Source organism: Microtus pennsylvanicus, chromosome 1, assembly GCF_037038515.1.
Source record: "Microtus pennsylvanicus isolate mMicPen1 chromosome 1, mMicPen1.hap1, whole genome shotgun sequence".
In the NCBI taxonomy this organism is placed as follows: Eukaryota; Metazoa; Chordata; class Mammalia; order Rodentia; family Cricetidae; genus Microtus; species Microtus pennsylvanicus.
In genome coordinates this window covers 76455721-76474908 of record NC_134579.1, presented here as the reverse complement: position 1 = coordinate 76474908, position 19188 = coordinate 76455721, and the positions used below count along the sequence as shown (strand labels likewise).

Here is a 19188-nt window from a genome sequence, read left to right as displayed (position 1 = left end):
AATGGGAATCAAATTAGAAAAGGGAAAAGAATTAAAAGGCTCATCAGGTGGCGTGAACCAGGACTTTAAGTTGCAGTTTCTGAGAAACAACAGTCTGTTGTTGGAAACAGGTGGCAAGGCTTGCTGAGAAATGCATGAATGCCTAAGAGAGGCACCAAGGTGACTTTAGACAGCCCAGAAGGATTGTTCTGGCATGGCCTGTGACTAGAGCTTGGCTTGGATCAAACTACGTGGTGTCAAAGCAATCCATGACAAAGTGAAAAGAACAACTAGCGGCAGGAGGTTAGCGATCAGAAAGGAGATCCGCGTTGGAGATGGAGATTTGGAAGATGTCAAGGAAAGTTGATGTGAAAACTAGAAGAGATCACATGAGAGCGAAATGATGACAACAGAAGGCTAAAGCTGGACAAACCAGTCAAAATCATCCTTCCTACAAGGTAAAATTGCAACAACCACTGTCAAGTGCCTGCTCCCCTGGCCATGTAGAGTTCAAAGGGTAGCCCTTCCTGCCCTCCAGCCTCACTGTTCTTCAGCTGATTGAACCTGTGGATGCAGCTCTTGCTTTGTCAACTGGACTGGGAGCAAGCAGCTTACCCAACACACCTGGACAACTCCTACTTAACGGACTGGCATGGATATAGCGGTGGTGACCAATGCTACAGCTGCAGCCTCCTGACCAATCCAAAGGCAGTATGACCTCATCAACTCCTTTGTCACCCTGCAAATCCTCTTATTTGAAATTACAGGCCACACTTATTAGACCAGCCATTTGCTTACTCCCTTTGGTTAGTGGTGGCTTACATTGGGGACTGAGCCACTTTCAAGACAGGGAGTCCTGTTGAAGCCAGGAGACAGTGGGCCCCTCCTAGTGATTGGCTGCCACAAGTCAACAACCCTACATAGGACATCTCTGCATCCGGCAACGGGGTACATGCAAGCATGCAAGATGGCAAACCAAATTCCTATCACGTAGCAACCCAAGCCCACTGCATGATTTTACTTGACAGGTATCGCTGTCAACAGGTTGCCACTTCCCATTTATTCTACCACGCTCATTATTACTGTAAAACCACATCCTGAAAAACTACACGACCACTTCATCCACTGGCAATTTGGAAGAGACTTGGGCGGTTTGTCGGCTTTTCCAAGCAGCCCAAACAGGCAAGAGTTCAGGACGAGAGGTGTCCCTGCCCACACGTCTCCCGCCAGAAGGCAAGGCGAAGCGATGGCTTCGGGCCCACCAGCCGAGGGGTTTCGTTACCAGGCCGACAGCACCCTACGTCCACGACGCCTGGGCTCCGGGCCCGGCCGCCGCTGCACAAAGGCCGCGACTCCGCGTGGCCCAGCCCGCCTCGCGCGCTGCGCCCCGCCCAGAGCCCCGGCCTGCGGCCTCGCCCGGGAGGGGAGGAGGAAGGGAAGGGCGCAGCCTCTCCAGGCCGCAGCGCCCGCTACTCGCGGGGCGCCCCTCGCGCCCCGCACCTACCTGTGGCGCCCGCGACCTGCCCGAGCCGCCCGCAGCCCGACCACAGACGGCCGACCCTCACCGCCCCGGCGCCGCCGCAACCCGCCAAGGCCCTCGCAAGCTCTAGGCTCTTGAGACCAGCTGCCGCGCGGACGAGCGGAGGGCGGACCTTATCGGCGCGCGACCAATCCCGGCGCACGGCCGCCGCGCATTGGGGGAGCCGGGAGCGGGCTGAGGAGGCCGCCAATCGGCGGCGCGAGGCGCGCGCGGCCCAATTGCGAGACGCGATGGCGGACGCGTGGGCGGGACCAGGCGCCAGCCTTGAGGAGCTAACGACCGTGGCCCAGGCGGGGCTAGACGCGCTGAGGGCTGCGGCCGCAGGGAGCGCCGGGAGAGAGGTGCGCGGGGGCTGCCGGGAGCCGGGGAACGCGGGAGTGCGGGGAACGGTGGGAGCGTTTCTGTGAGCCGGCCTCTGCTGAGCTTAAGTCACTTTAGCGTTTGCTAATGACAACGGAGCTCCCGCTCAGCACCGTCCCTAGGACTAAACTGGACCGCCTATCCCAGAAAGTCATCGTACAGATGCGCGGTGCTGAGGGTAGGAAAGTTTTACTTGCAGCGTCACCACACCGGGAAGGACAAAGGTCTCATAACTAAAAAAATCTGTTCGTTGTGCGTCCTAACATCCTCGGTGTCCAAAAGGGAAGAGAGACAGAAACCAGTGTGGGGATTCCATTAAGAGTGGTCGGGACCCTTTTGGTTCGGCGTGAACCGTACTTTGGTCTTGCAGAGCTGTGTCAGTGCCAAGGACCAAGAAAGGGTGATTTTTTTTTTAAATTTATTTATTTATTAAAGATTTCTGTCTCTTCCCCGCCACCGCCTCCCATTTCCCTCCCCCTCCCCCAATTAAGTCCCCCCCCCAGCCCGAAAAGCAATCAGGGTTCCCTGTCCTGTGGGAAGTCCAAGGAACCCCCACCTCCATCCAGGTCTAGTAAGTTGAGCATCCAAACTGCCAAGAAAGGGTGATTTTGACCCTTAACCTAAGATGTTCTTCAAGTCTGTTCTGACACCTGAAGGAGCAGTATGTAAGACTTAGGGGAACTCTTTAGGACGGAAATGAAGTAAATGGACTCGGAAACAAAATGGAGTTAACCAGGTCCGTTCCTGAGCACTTCAAATCCCTCCTGTCAAGTCTTTGCTCCACGCTATTGACCAGGGACTAAGTTGGGGCTAAATTGCAGTAATACTATCCAGAACCTCGAAAAAAATAAAAAGGGAGAAAAGGACAGGTCACCTTTAGGTTCTCATTCCAATCAATAAATATAGGAAAAGTGATGCAAGACTGTCTTCTGTGGGGCAAACATTTGAATAATTGCTGCTGGACATGAAAATCATATGGGTGCTAAAAACAAGGCTAAAAGGTGACAAGTTGCTTTGGGTTCTAGAGATGGAACCCAGTGTCTCACCCACACCGAGCTATGGTAAAAGCACTGAGTCTCCCGTTTGGGAGACTGTGTGTATTTTAACACAGTTCTTCTCCCCAAAAGTCTTAGCAATTGCAAATGGTAAAGCGCTTTACAGTGGAAAAGCCTGGAAGACTCCACTTTAAGAAAGGCCACCAGCTGTAGGAGGCACGGACGTTCTTGTGCTCAAGGGTACCGGGGATGTTAGCCTACCGTGTTATTCCTTGAAGGAAGGGGATGTGTCTGTTATCCGCTCAGAGCTGGGAGCAGATGTGCAGCATTCTAGCCTGGTGACCTTTGTGCTAGAGACCACACCAGACCCTCCCCCAGACCCTTATAAGCTTGTTTTTCTTGCTCAATCTACAGAACCTACCTTTATGGAAGGTGTCACATGTACTTTACAAAGAGTTTAGCTGTAGTCACTTCCAACCTTTATTATGCTTACTTTTGTTCCTCAGAGAGATTTATGTATGCTGTATTGCGCACGCAGGATTGAGTTACCACTGTAAGTGTTGGAGCTCGGATGGACAGGGATCCTGGCATCAGGAGCCAAGGAATAACACAAAGTCACTGTGAGCCCAGCTTGAGCTCCACTCCAGGGAAGTCCCAATGCAAGTGTAATCACTGCTCCAGCAAAGAGAGGGTTTCCCCAGCAAAGCTGTTACAGCTCTGCTCCAGAGAAGTGTTATAGCTCTGCGTAGGTCCAGTGAAGTGTTTGCCCCACTGGGGGAAAGTTTCCCCAGTGAAAGTTCTGCTCCACCCTCTACCCTGCTCCACTCTGGTGAAAGAAAGCTGTTACAGCAGGTCTCTGCTCCAGCCAGATTGTCACACAGCACAATAAACCTCACAATTTATTGGGAAGGAAAAATCAAGGAAGGTGGCTGGCTGCCTCTGCAGCTTTGTCACCAGCCTCAATTCCTGGGTCACAGCAGCCTTTAGCATTGAAGGCACAGCAGTGCAGATTGCCATCCTGGGAGGCTCCATGAGCCGTGTGGGCCTGGGTAGCTGAGGAACTTGACCTGTGCCATGTCTGAAGGCTGTACCATGTTATCTCAGGCTTAACGGAAAGGTCTTCACCTAGGATTTTACCACTAGTGGATTCCAAATCTGTGAATTAGCACCCCCGCACTCCCCATACCCGTTTTCCACCCCAGGCTAAAAAAAAAAAAAAAAAAAAACAACTTATTCTCCCTTCTCCCCTGCTCCATTTATACCAAAGAAATCATAGGTGAGCCTCCTCTCCCATAGTAAATGCTCAAGAAGAATTTTCCAGAGTGCAGTGCCATGCACACCATATGTACACAGAGGGCCCCGGGTATCTACCAGTCCACTGAAGGGACTCAGATCCAGAAGATGGGTAGCTAGCCTGCTGACTACAAGTTTATCCCTACACACTCCAGTCCCTCAACTTAATTACTAATTTGTCAGGAAAGAGGTCATGGGTTCATTTCTTCTTAATTAAAAGAAAGGTTACCTCAGTTTTCACTCCTTAGACATGGATGTAGCTACCTTTTTGTATGTCATTTTTTTAAAAAATATTTATTTATTTATTATGTATACAATATTCTGTTTGTGTGTATGTCTCCAGGCCAGAAGAGGGCACCAGACCTCATTACAGATGGTTGTGAGCCACCATGTGGTTGCTGGGAATTGAACTCCGGACCTTTGGAAGAGCAGGCGATGCTCTTAACCACTGAGCCATCTCTCCAGCCCCTGTATGTCATTATTTTTATTGAGTTAGAGTATACATGGTGTGATAAGAGTATGGCTTTGCTATGTGATTTGCAAATGGGAATGTTACTATGAGTGTGCACCTTATGTTTTAATTTACGCTATAGATGGATTATTTAATCCCCAATCTCAAACTTTTGCCCTGCATATACTAAAGTATTTATTTCATCTATTAGATTACTATGTTTCTCAGAAAAAAGTGAGAAGCAGCAAAAAACTGGACAAAATACAGAGCTTACATAGGGTTTCTGGGGGAGGGGCTTTCCAAGGTGGCTTGGGATTGGTGAATTTTTGTGACCTGATTCTGAGTCAAGCTTAGGGATTGGTGGAGTTTTGTGCTCAGGGATTGGTGGGATTTCAAGTCCTTATCCTTGGTCTTGGGGTCAAGTCAAAGACAGGGTGTTTTTCCTTGGCCCTTTTTACCCTACAATCACCACAAAAGTTTTCATCAGACTCCTGAAGTTTGAACCAACACTATCTACTTAGTTGTATTGAACTGAACTACCTTTGTCACTTGGCTGGCAATGGAGGTCACAGAGACCTTCCTTGTTAAGTCTCAAACCGTGGACAAATGACTGAGGTGCCTATATAACATATCAAAGGACCTGGCTGCCAGGTTCTTCCAGCATCCCTCAGTCCCTACCTGTTACAGGATATGTCTGACATACCCCACCCTCTACCCTGAACTCTCCAGGCCAGAGGCTGGGCTGCCCTTCCCCCAGAGGCTCTTCCCTATGTGATCCAGATGTTTTGGTTACCTACCTTTTGTACCTTTGGACTCCTGGCTGCTATACCTGGTTCCTGCTCTCCCCTCTCTCTTCCTCTCCTCCTTTCCCCACATGGCCCCTCTCAGTCTGGTCATGTCCAATCTGGAATCCTCCAGATGTCCCCACCTCTAGCTATGCTCTCCCTTTTATCTATAATAAACCTCCTCCACCATACCTAGGAGCAGTCATGTCCTTTCCTTTCCCTTTTATTTCTTTTTTCATTCACCACCCCCAACCTGCAAGTCCAAATTTACCCTCTCATTAGGTGCACTGAGGCCAGCAAAATGGCTCTATAGGTAAAGGCACTTCCTGACAGGCCTGACAACCTGAGTTTGAACTCCCACACCCATACAGTGGAAGACGTAAACAGACTCACAAGTTGTCCTTTGACCTCCAAATGGGTGCCACAACATGCTTGCCCCTCCCCAACAACATAACAAATGTAAAAACTTATTAAAAAAAAAAGTTGATTTGAAGCATGCCTTTAATCCCAGCACTTGGAAGATAGAATCAGGTAGATCTCTGTGAGTTCAAGGCCAGCCTGGTCTACAGAGTGAGTTCAAGGCCAGCCTGGGCTGCAGAGAGAAACCCTGACTCAAAACAAACAACAAAACAAGATGTCTTGGAATACCTCTCACAGGATCATACTTGCCTACAAGTGAGGAGTGAGTATCCCTGAAAGAAAGAAGCAGAAAATCTCACAAAAGCAGAAATATCCCACCAAGTTTAAGACCAACCTGGTCTACATAGTGAGTGCCAAGACCATCGTGAGATCCCATATCAAAACAAACATTATTATACCACAACAGAATTAAGAGAGAAAAGCACTAACCATTGTATATATTGAGGGTCTCCTGGAAAACACATAGGTTCACTTGTAGATATTTCTGGCCCCAAAATCAAAGCCTGAATGAAGAAAGATCAGATAAACTCAAAATCATGACTATTCAGTAAGATCACCAGACCAGAAATGGGATCCTAGCTCAGAAAAGGAACATAGTGGGACAGTTGATAAAATTCAGATTGTACCAGGGTTTTTCTTGTGGGCCACTAACTCCAAAATTATGACATGGAGACTTCTAATTAATTTTGGATACTTGGCCTTAGCTTAGTTCCTTTCTGGCTAGCTCTTTTAATTTAAATTAACTGGTTTCTCCTTATGTACATTTTGCCTTGGGGCTTTTAACTTTTCTCACTTTCTTGCTGTCTCTGTGTCTGGCTGGTTGGCATCTGCCTGGTTTTTTGCCCAAAGTGTGTCCCTTATTCTCTCCATCTTTTCTCCTTCTTCCTCTTTCTTCTTGAGCTTAGATTTCTGTTCCTATTAGTCTCTCTCCATCAGCCCTGCCTATCCTTTCTCCTGCCTAGCTATTGGCCATTCAGCTCTTTATTTCATCAATCAGGTGCCTTAGGCAGACAAGGTGAAACATAAACACACTTTTTAAAAAAATATTTATTTATTATGCATACAGTATTGTCAGTACCACAGCATTAGGAAGGCTGAGAACCATTGCTCTAGAATCACCTAAGAAACAAACCTTGGGATTGTGTAGGTTAGGTTAGTTCCTGGTCATGTGTATCAGGGATAATTTTGACTGTGTTAATTGTTGTTGAAGAGCCACAGCACCATTTGTTTACTTATTTAGTGTTGGTGGGTTTTTTTGTTTGTTTGGTTTGGTTTTTTGAGGCAGGGTTTCTCTGTATAACAACTCTGGCTGTCCTGGAACTCACTCTGTAGACCAGTCTGGCTTCAAAACTGAGAGATCCGTCTGCCTCTGCCTCCTGAGTGCTAGGACTGAAGGTGTGTGCCACCACAGCCAGCCAGCTAATAAGTTATCTTTTATTCCCTTTCAGGTAAAAACTGTGGGGTTTTTTTTTGGGGGGGGGGTGTTTTGTGTGTGTGTGTGTGTGTGCCATTTTAGTGCTTAAATGTGGGACTTCCAGGAATGACCCATATTTCACCAGAGGTGTTAGGTGCCAGCATGGGCCCCTGGACATGACAGTCCTGTGTTGCTTCCTTAATTGGATATTAGTGAGCTCTTAATAGGACTCAAACTTCTTTTGGCTTAGTCAGTAGTTCATTTCTTTGTTTATTTTAAGCCGGTTGCTTGGATCCTGTCTTTTTGTCGTTTTAGAGCTGTTGTTTTATTTTTGTTTTCAGTATATTTATTAATTTGCTAGTGTTCAATCTTTTTCTCCTGAGCTCTACCAATACAGTATTCTGAGTTCTTCTTTGATGGTTCCTTACTGCAACTGTGTTGCTTTTAGGTTGGGAGTTCTATGAGTGTCTGATCATAAAGATTTCAGTGATATCAGGCACTTCTTTCTTCATCCCACCAGGGTAGAGAAAGAACCAAGGGGAACACCCCTGATGAATAATCACCTCATAGGAAATGACAAAGGGTACCCCATTCCTAGGTTAGAAGGAAATTTACTCCTTAGCAGGGACGATACAAATAAGGGTAGACCACTGAATGAAATGAGAATATGACTGCTCCTAGCTGGGTATGCTTGGTGAGAAGGTTTTTATTATACATAGGAGGTTTTTATTATACATATGAGGTTTTTATTATACATATGAGGGAGAGTACAGAGCAGAGAGAAAGAGAGTAATAGACTAAGGATCGCCAGTAGACTGAGATGAGAGAGAGGGAACCAAGAGAGAGGGGGCCCAGAGAGAGGTGGCCAGAAGAAGAGAGGGTGCCAGGAGAGAAGAGGCGGGGTGGGGGGGGGAAGAAGGGGCCAGGAAAGAGGTGGTCAGGAGAGAGGGTCCAGAGAGAGAGAGGGCCAAGAGAGAAGGAGCCAAGAGAGAGGGGACAAGGAGAAAGTCAAGAGAGGAAAGGACAAAGAGTTCATGGTTGAAATGGCAGACCTTTTTTTGTTGTTGTTTTGTGTGTGAGACTGGGTTTGTTTGTGTAGCCTTGGCTGTTTAGGAACTTTGTACACCAAGCTGCCCTTGAACTCACAGGTCAGCTTGCCTCTGTCTCCCAAGTCCTGGGATTAAAGATGTACCCACTACTGCTGTGATATTTCCTTTGTGTTTTAACAAATAAAGCTTTCCTGATGATCAGAGTGCAGGGCCAAACCATTAGAGGCCAGGCTGTGATGGCTCACACCTTTAATCTCAGCATTAGAGAGATAGAGATAGGAAGGATATGGCTGGGCTGAGAGAGAGAATATAAGGCGAAGGAGGCAGAAGCTCAATGCAGCCCAAGGTTTGGTGGAGACAGATGCAGTCTGAGAACAGGATCGCCCCTTAGGTCTGAGCATTGGTAGAGGTAAAAGGTCTCTCTAGTGGCTTGTGCTTTGCTTCTCTGATTTTCAGCATTAACCCTGATATCTGATTCTGGGTTTTAATATTAATACCAATTAGAGTTTGTGCTGCTTCTGGTACCCAATGGATTCACAAAGAAACTCTTTGCCTGTGGCTTTACAGCCACTGGCATAGGCTGAGGCTACATGCAGCCGGAGTCACTGCCCTACCTGATAAATTTTCCTTTTTTTTTTCCTGGTGGGCTTTCCTTGCACCCCCTTCTCAGGCTGCTGCCAAACTAGGTAGCTGCCTTGAAATCTGGTCAGGCTTTTACTGTTCTATGCAGTGGTAATAAGCTTCAAATCTTCATAATCGTTGGCGGCAGATTTCGTTAGAAAATTGGGAAATCTTTTATTTATTTATTATGGTTTTGCAAGACAGGGTTTCTCTGTAGCTTTGGGACCTGTCCTGGAACTAGCACTTGTAGACCAGGCTGGCATCGAACCCACAGAGATCCTGCCTGCCTCTGCATCCCAAGTGCTGGGATTAAAGGTGTGTGCCACCACTGACCAGCAAATTGGAACTTCTTAAAGGAAGGAATTAGTTAAAAGGGAGAGTTTTTTTCCCCAAAGTTAAAAACTGGACACACTGGCAGACCAGGATTGAGCCAACGACCTGAATCAGAGTCTGCGATCTCCACCCGAACCAGAGTGGAATTGAACCAGCTACCTAAGACACAGAGAGAACAAGCTCTACCAGGAGCAGAAGCCAGGAGCAAACCCAGTCCTAGGACATGGGCAGATCAGGACTGAGCCAGCTATCAGATCCATAGTCAGTGATCTCCACCACAACGGGTCCAACTCCAAGCCAGGGCCTTCTGCAGGAGCAGATCCAGACCAAGATTTATAGAAACAGATCAAAGCCAGTAGCCTAGGCTAAAGTAGGCCTGAGACAGCAAATTCCAAGGGAAGAGACCAAAGCACAGGAACACTGAGCTACCTCCAGGAACAGGAATAACCAATGGGGTAACTAGAACTGTGGCACTGACTGTACCACGAGAAACAGCCATCTGAGCTTTGGATTCACTGGCACCTAGAAGATTATTCCACAGAATCTCAGACAGCCCCAACCACACCTATTAGAGGAAAAGATGCGTAGAAAAGGTAAGATCACATGAGCAACACAAAGAGCAACACAAGACCAGTAAAACCTAAAGACCCTACAAAAGCAAGACCTGAAAAACCAAATACGGATGAACCAGAAGAAAATGACCTAAAAAATAACCGCAAGAGAATGCTTGAAATTTTTAAAGATGAAATGAGAAATTACCTTAAAGAAATGGAAGAAAAAACAAACAAAAAATTGGAAGATATCAGCAAATCATTTAAAGAAAACCAATAAAAAGAACTCAAAACATATAAAAGAAACTATTCAGGACTTGAAAACTGAGATAAAAATAAACACAAGCCGAAGGGATTATAGAAACAGAAATCATGAGAAAAAGATCAGGAACCACAAATGCAAGCATGAACAACAGAATACAAGAAATAGAAGAGAGAATCTCAAGTGCTGAAGATACAATAGAGAAAATAGACTCATCAGTTAAAGAAAACATTAAATCTAACAAAGGCCTAACCCAAAATATCCATGAAATATGGGACACCATAAAAAGGCCAAATCTTAGAATAATAGGTATAGAAGAAGGAGAAGTTCAACTCAAAAGTACGGAAAATTTATTTAACAAAATCATAGAAGAAAACTTTCCCTACTTAAAGAAAGATATGCCTATGAAGATACAAGAAGCTTACAGAACACCAAATAGACTGGATCAAAAAAAAAAAAGTCCTCTCGCCACATAATAATCAAAACACTAAACATACAGAGTAAAGAAAGAATATTAAGAGCTGCAAAGGAAAAAGGCCAGGTAACATATAAAGGCAGACCTATCAGAATTACACCTGACTTCTCAGTGGAGACAATGAAAGCCAGAAGATCATAGTCAAGCATTATGCAGACATTAAGAAACCACAGATGCCAGCCAAGAGTATACCCAACAAAACTGTCAATTACCATAGAAGGACAAAACAAGATATTCCCTGACAAATCTAGATTTCACCCAGCCCTACAAAAAATACTAGAAGGAAAACTCCAACCCAAGGAAGATGGCTACACCATACACACACACACACACACACACACACACACACAATTGATGATCTCATTACAGCAAATCCCAAAGAAGAAAAAAAATGCTCAAATTAACATCACCAACAATGAAAACTAAATTAACAGGAGATAACAACCACTGGTCATTAATATCCCTTAATGTAAATGGACTCAACTCACCTATAAAAAGGCACAGGCTAACAGATTGGATACGAAAAACAGAATCCATCCCTCTTCTGTATACAAGAAACACATCTCAACCTCAAAGACAGACATTGTCTCAGAGTAAAAAGTTGGGAAAAAAATATACCAATCAAGTGGACCTAAGAAACAAGCGGGTGTAACTATCCTAATATCTAACAAAATAGACTTCAAGCTAAAATCAGTCAAAAGAGACAAAGAAGAACATTTCATATTAGTCACAGGAAAAATCCATCAAGAGGAAATTGCAATACTGAACAGATGCCCCAAATACAAGGGCACCCTCATATGTCAAAGAAACACTTTTAAAGCTTAAATCATATATTAAACCCCACACACTAAAAGTGGGAGACTTCAACACTCCCCTCTCACCACTGGACAGGTCAATCAGACAAAAAATGAACAGAGAAATAAGAGAACTAACAGATGTTATGACTCAAATAGACTTAACAGATATCTATAGAATATTCCATCCAAACAGAAAAGAATATACCTTCTCAGCACCTCATGGAACCTTCTCAAAAATTGGCCACATACTTGGTAACAAAACAAACCTCAGCAAATACAAAAAAATTGGAATAACCCAATGTACTTTATCAGATCACCAGGCTTTAAAACTAGAAGTCAACAGCAATATTAATTCCAGAAAACTCACAAACACATGGAAATTAAACAATGCAGACCTGAATTAATTGGTCAAGGAAGAAATAAAGGGGGTAATTAAAGACTTCCTAAAATTTAATGAAAATGACCACACAACATACCCAAATTTATGGGACACAATGAAAGCAGTGTTAAGAGACAAGTTCAAAGCACTAAATGCCTACATAAAGAAGCTGGAAAAATCCCACACTAGTGAATTAACAGAACATTTGAAAATTTTAGGACAAAAAGAAGCAAACTCACCTAAGAGAACTAGACTGCAGGAAATAATCAAATTGAGAGCTGAAATCAACAAAATAGAAACAAAGAAAACAATACAAAGAATCAATGAGACAAAGAGTTGGTTCTTTGAGAAAATCAGCAAAAGAGACAAACCTTTATCCAAACTAACCAAAAGGCAGAGAGAGAATATCCAAATTTACAAACTCAGAAATGAAAAAGGGGGAAATAACAGACATGGAGGAAATGCAGAGGATCATCAGGTCATATTTTGAAAACTTGTACTCCACAAAATTGGAAAACTTAAAGAAAATGGACAACTTTCTGGATAAATATCACTTACCAAAATTAAATCAAGATCAGATAAGCAAATTAAACAGAACTATCATTGCTGAAGAAATAGAAACAGTCATCAAAAGTCTCCCAACCAAAAAAAGCCCAGGACCAGATGGGTTCAGCTCAGAATTCTACAAGACTTTCAAAGAAGAACTAATACCATTACTCCTCAAATTATTCCACACAATAGAAACAGAGGGAACATTGCCAAACTCTTTTTATGAGGCTACAATTACCCTGGTACCCAAACCAGAGAAAGACAATACTAAGAAATAGAATTACAATTTCACTCATGAATATTGATGCAAAAATACTAAATGAAATACCAGCAAATCAAATCAAAGAACACATCAGAACCATTATCTATTATGACCAAGTCGGCTTCATCCCACAAATGCAGGGATGGTTCAACATATGAAAATCTGTCAATGTAATCCACCATATAAACAAGCTGAAAAATAAAAGCCACATGATCATCTCATTACATGCCAAAAAAGCATTTGACAAAATACAGCATCCCTTGATGATAAAGATCTTGGAGAGAGCAGGGATACAGGGAACATACCTAAACATAATTAAGGCAATATACAGCAAACTAAATGGAGAGAAACTCCCAGCGATTCCACTGAAATTGGGAACAAGACAAGGTTGTCCACTCTCTCCATAACTATTCAATAAAGTTCTTGAGGTCCTAGCGAGAGCAATAAGACACCAAAGGGAAATCAAGGGGATACAAATTGGAAAAGAAGAAGTCAAACTCTCACTGTTTGCTGATGATATGATAGTTTACATAAGTGATCCCCAAAATTCTCCCAAGGAACTTCTACAACTCAAACACTTTCAGCAATGTAGCAGGATACAAGATTAACTCAAAAAAATCAGTAGTCCTCCTCTACACAGATAATAATAGGGCTGGGGAAGAAATAAGAGTATCAACACCCTTCACAATAGGCACAAATAGCATAAAATATCTAGGAGTAACTCTAACCAAACAAGTGGAAGACTTGTATGACAAGAACTTTAAATCTTTGAAGAAAGAAATTGAAGAAGACACCAGAAACTGGAAAGACCTCTCATGCTCTTGGGTAGGCAGAATTAATATAGTAAAAATGGCAATCTTACTAAAAGCAATCTACAGATTCAACGCAGTGCCCATCAAAATCCCATCAAAGTTCTTCAAAGATCTCGAAAGAATGGTACTCAACTTCATTTGGAAAAGCAAAAAACCCAGGATAGCCAAAACAATCCTATGCTATGAAAGAACTGGAGGCATCACAATCCCTGACTTCAAACTCTACTACAGAGCTACAGTACTGAAAACAGCCTGGTATTGGCATAAGAACAGACAGGAGGACCAATGGAACTGAATAGAAGACCCGGCTATCAGTCCACACATCTTCAAACACCTGATCTTTGATAAAGAAGCAAAAAAATATCAAATGGAAAAAAGAAAGCAAATCTAACAAATGGTGCTGGCTTAACTGGATATCAACGTGTAGAAGAATGAAAATAGACCCATATCTATTACCATGCACAAAACTCAAATCCAAATGGATCAAAGACTTCAACATAAAGCCAGCCACACTGAACCTTATAGAAGAGAAAGTGGGAAGTACACTTGAACGCATTGGCACAGGGAACCACTTCCTAAATATAACCCCAGCAGCACAGACACTGAGAGAAACAATTAATAAATGGGACCTCCTGAAACTGAAAAGCTTCTGTAAAGCAAAGGACACAGTCAACAAGATAAAACGACAGCCTACAGAATGGGAAAAGATTTTCACTAACCCCACATCAGATAGAGGTCTGATCTCCAAAATATGCAAAGAACTCAAGAAATTGGTCATCAAAATAACAAATAATTCAATAAAAAAATTGGAGTACAGACCTAAACAGAGGAATCTAAAATGGCTGAAAGACACTTAAGGAAATGTCCAACATCCTTAGTCATCAGAGAAATGCAAATCAAAACAACTCTGAGATTCTATCTTACACCTGTAAGAATGGCCAAGATCAAAAACACTGGTGACAACTTATGCTGGAGAGGTTGTGGGAAAAAGGGAACACTTCTGCATTGCTGGTGGGAATGCAAGCTGATACAACCCATTTGGATGTCAGTGTGGCAATTTCTCAGAAAATTCCTCAAGACCCAGTAATACCACTTTTGGGTATATCCAAAGGATGCTCAATCGTGCCACAAGGACATGTATTCAACTATGTTCATAGCAGCTTTGTTTGTCATAGCCAGAACCCGGACTCAACCTAAATGCCCCTGGATTGAAGAATGGGTAAGAAAAATTTACACAATGGAGTACTACACAGCAGAAAAAAATAACGACAGCTTGAATTTTCCAGGAAAATGGATGGAGCTAGAAAACATTATTTTGAGTGAGGTAACCCAGACACAGAAAGACAATTATCACATGTACTCACTCATAGGTGGTTTTTAAACATAAAGAAATCCAGCCTACAAACCACAATCCCAGAGAACTTATTCAACAATGTGGACCCAACTCTGAGTTCAGGGCTCTCCTATTATTCCAATACACTTGAACACATGAAGAGACCAAATTTGCAAACTTGTCTAAAATAAAGGCTCTTTGCTTTTACATATGGGACCTGGTCTCCCTGTTGGTTTTGGGGGAACTTCGCGGATCTGGGTTTAACAGTGTTCAGTTTAACATAGTAACCAGTGGAGTTCTCATGAGCTGCTCATCCGGCTCTGGTAAAGCACTGACTATTTCCATCCTCGCAAGCTCAAAGTTGAAAATTTCCTTTGGTTGTTTTCTAAGTATAGAAGAAAAGGTGCTTCATTGTTTTTGTTTTTTGAGACAGGGTCTCTCTGCATAGTCCTGGCTGTTCTGGAACTTGCTTTTTAGACTAGATTGGTTTCAAATAAAAGTTGCTTCTTGTTGTGCTAAAAACATATCTGTCCAATCTATATCTATATATTCAGTCCTCTGGACAGAGGAAAATGTGCTAATACTTTTAACTCAAAATAATTTTGGGGGTCCCAAAGCTACTATGACTCAAAGGCATGGGTCTACTGCTTTTTTTCTACAATGTGGATTTCTGTAGATTCCAAACAGTGGTAATGCTAATATATCTAAAACTTTTATCTCTTTTTGTAAACTTTAAATTCATGTAAGCTTCAGGGAATCACAGGTCAATGGACTCCAGATAAGTGCACCTGTCAATCAACAGCGTAAGCTTCCCCACCTATTGCTTACTCCTGAGGGGGAAGTTCTAAATGTAAAATTTTCCTCTGTGTCTAAACTTTAACTTCTGTCTCTAATTTATATCCGTCTCAACAGACTTCCACTCAGCTGACAGCACCATCCAGGAAATAGCTGTTGACTACAAACTGCTCCAAATGGCTGTGAGCCCTGGACATGCTGAAAACTAATGTGGACCAGTCCAGCCAATGTGATTGTTCCCTGTCTCTTCAGCTGGGTCAGCGAACCAGATGCTTCTGGTGAATGCCACCCACTGCCTGGACCCCTAGCCCTTGGTCTCCTGACAACAATGTCCTAATTTCTGCCGAGAAGCGGTGACAGAAGTATGTCACCCCGTCTCCTCAAGGCTGGAATGTTAGGTCTAAAGGAAACTGGAAGGGACCACACCTTGTTATCTTGACCACCCCCACTTCTGTGAAAGTAGATGTTGTCGGCACCATCATGCCAGGTCAAGTATCATCGCTGATAATAACCCAGCTGCAGAGAAATGGCCCATCACAAAGGCTTGAGAAGATCCACTAAAGATAAGACTGGTGCAGGTTGCAGACTAATGATGTTATTTTGTATGGCTGTGTTCCCCCACACACACACAGTACTCTTTCGTGGGATATATGTCTAGATCCTCCCATAAGAGCAAATGCAAAACTTGCCATAAATGTCTCACAGCTCCTGGTCACATTTTGTCAGGTGAACATCCCTTCATTCTCCTCGCAGTTGAAACTGTTCAGTTTGTATGTGATGGTGGATTATGTCCCTGCTTAGTTATCTGGCATAGGCATCAAGCCACAAGATTTTGTATCTTCGTATTCCTATTTCCCGGGACAGTCTGGCAGGGAGAGAGCACTTGTATGTGCAAATCTTTCCAGCCCCCAGAGGCAGAGAGAAATGTGCAGTTCCTCTCCTCATACCCCTCATAGCAAGCTTAGGGTTGGGAACAGCTGGAGACCTCTCAAGGCAACAGGCCCGGTGATGGCTGTATGACAGCTACAAAAACTTAGGCTGTCAAATAATCCAGGGTTTATTTGCATTAGAAGGGTCTATTGCAAGATTAGAAGACTGGGTTGGCTCATTAGCTGAGGTAGTCTTACAATATTGTAGGGTACTTGGTCTGCTTTGTGCAGAACAAGGAGGTTACTGTATGGTCTTTGGGGAAACTTGCTGCTTCTACGAAAACCACTCAGGAATTAGCATGAATAATTTAGCCAAAAATACCTCACAGAGAGGGGAAAGCCCTAAAAGGAGGAAATAAATGCCACCCCTTTTCTTTCTTGGTTCTTCAAGGCTAGTAACACAACTGTCAGCCACCATAGGGCCCTTAGCTTCTCTGTTCCTGCTGATTATGGTTGATCCCTGCATCATTAATGCCTTAACAAAATATATAAATTCCCACTTAGGAGATGATGTGAATTAAGTCCCAATATGAACAGGTACCCATCACAGAGTCAAGGATTTGACTTAAGACTTAACTCAAGGGGGGAATGTGATGGCTAACTTTATGTTTAAACGTTTAAAATCTCTCCGCTTAAAGAGAACTAAAATGCAGTTGGAAGTGGCACATGCCTTTAACCTCAGCACTCCAGAGACAGAAATAGGTGGATCTCTGTGAGACCAGCCTGATCTACAGCACGGGCTCCAGGACAGAGAACTAAAAAGCAAAATTAGACTTCTAAATGTTAAGGGTTGTTAAGAGTTAATTTTTTTTAACTGCTTGTGGTGGTTTGAAAGATGCAGAGTTTGGAGTTTGCCCAGCTTGGTTTGGGTTTTGCTTTGGTTCAGTATTTCCTCATTATGCTTCCTTCCCTGCATTTTGGATTGGTAATGCATGTCCTGTGCCATTAGATGTTGGAATCTAATGATCTGCATTTTGATTTTTTTACAGGGGAATTACAGTTAAGAGAAAGCCATGAGTCTCAGAAGAGACTTTGAAACAAGTTTGAGACTATTATAGACTATGGGGACTTTTGAGGTTGAACTGAATGGTTTTTTTGTTTGTTTGTTTGTTTGTTTGTTTGTTTGTGGTATGATATGGCTACAAGCCTTTGGGGACCAGGGGTGGAATGTAGTGTTTGAAAGAAAATTGCCCCCAAAGGGAGTGGCACTATTAGGAGGAGTGGCCTTGTTGGAGTAGGTGTGTCACTGTGGGGGTGGGCTTTGAGGTCTCTTTTGCTCAAGCTTCCCTCGGTAGGACAGTCAGTCAACTTCCTATTGCCTGCAAGATGTAGGACTCTAGTTACTCCTGCAGCACCTTGTCTGCTTGCATGCTGCCATGCTGCTCACCATGATGACAATGGACTGAATTTATGATAATAATGAATCTGAAACTGTAAGCAAGCCCCCTCAATTCAACATTTTCCTTTTTAGGAGTTGCCATGGTCATGGTATCTCTTCACAGCAATAGAAACCCTAACTATAACACTGCTAATTCTACTTTGGTCACCAAGCTTGTTTTGCACAAGAGGACTTTCTACTTGTAGAACAAATTGTTAACTTTGTGTTCATTGTCTTTAAAACCCCTTGACTGGTGCTGGAGAGATGGCTCAGTGGTTAAGAGCATTGCCTGCTCTTCCAAAGGTCCTGAGTTCAATTCCCAGCAACCACATGGTGGCTCACAACCATCTGTAATGAGGTCTGGTGCCCTCTTCTGGCCTGCAGGAATACACACAGACAGAATATGGTATGCATAATAAATAAATAAATATTAAAAAAATAACCTTGACTGAGGTAGTTGGGCTGCATTTAGGAATTCTGAGTCCTGGATGTAGAATACCTGGTGCCAGTTGCTGAGTAAAAGCCTCTTCTTTGTTAAAATTTATTAATGATTAGACTGGTGAATCTCAGAAAGACCACAGACCCACAATAACTGAGCCATCTCTGGAATCCCCTAAGCCCCAAAAAAGAGACTTAAAAAAAAAAAACCAGCAGCAACCAGGCATGTTGATGCATACCTTTAATTCCAGCACTTGGAAGGCAAAAGTAGGTGGGTGTTTCTGGCCACCGAGGCTAAATAATGAGACCCTGTCTTTATTTTTTTGAGGCAGGGTTTCTCTATATAACAGTCTTGGCTGCCCTGGAACTCACTCTGTAGACCAGGCTGGCCTCAAACTCACAGAGATTCATCTGCCTCTGTCTCCCGATTGCTGGGATTAAAGAAATGCACCACCACCACACCTGTCTTTAAAAAAAACAAAACAAAAAACAAAGCAGATGTCAACTCTGTCTCCGATAGGCAACAGACAACAACCTTGTAGTTAAGCATCATGGACATAGGGTATCTGACATTGTTACATTGTCATAAATATAATTTGAATTCTATAATAAGTTGATACATTTGTATTTATATGTTGCATTGTCTCATGAAAGAAAGACTTTCCTAGGTAAGAAAAAAATCTCTCCTTTTAAAGTAAAGGATTTTTCCAAAACAGAAAACAAAAGGTGAAGCCAAAGGGGATATTAAAATGGTGTAAAATGGGGTGTAAAGGGACTGGAGAGACCTCTGTGTTTAAGAGGGCACACTGCTTTTGCAGAAAACTGCTTTCCACCTCCAGCTACGCATGTCTGACAGCTCACAAACACCTGTAACTCTAAGTCCAGGGATCCAGCAAGTAACTCACACAGTCACACACATACATAAGAAAAGAAAATAAATCTTTTTAAAAAGCAACTAGTTGGTTAGATTTTATTCAAATGCAACTTT

General features: G+C 43.3%; 2 protein-coding genes across 2 annotated transcripts in view; one reads left to right on the top strand and one right to left on the bottom strand.

Moving 5' to 3' along the window:
• Dgcr8 (DGCR8 microprocessor complex subunit) overlaps window positions 1–1596 on the bottom strand; it is a 33766-nt gene extending 32170 nt beyond the window's left edge. The window contains exon 1 of the mRNA XM_075969705.1: window positions 1484–1596. The gene's annotated coding sequence lies outside the window, so the exon portion shown is untranslated. The remainder of the gene's footprint in view (window positions 1–1483) is intronic.
• LOC142844825 (uncharacterized) lies at window positions 940–15942 on the top strand. The gene is made up of 3 exons (XM_075963657.1): window positions 940–969; window positions 1153–1860; window positions 15573–15942. The coding sequence occupies exons 1-3, from the start codon at window positions 940–942 to the stop codon at window positions 15606–15608; spliced, it is 774 nt and encodes a 257-aa protein (XP_075819772.1). The 3' UTR covers window positions 15609–15942.
• Window positions 15943–19188: the final 3246 nt, after the last annotated feature.

Coding starts and splice junctions, on each gene's coding strand:
- LOC142844825 (XM_075963657.1), top strand. CDS start 940: ATGCAAGATGGCAAACCAAATTCCTATCAC. Junction 970..1,152: donor GCAAACCAAATTCCTATCAC/GTAGCAACCCAA, acceptor TTTTCCAAGCAG/CCCAAACAGGCAAGAGTTCA. Junction 1,861..15,572: donor CAGGGAGCGCCGGGAGAGAG/GTGCGCGGGGGC, acceptor CCGTCTCAACAG/ACTTCCACTCAGCTGACAGC.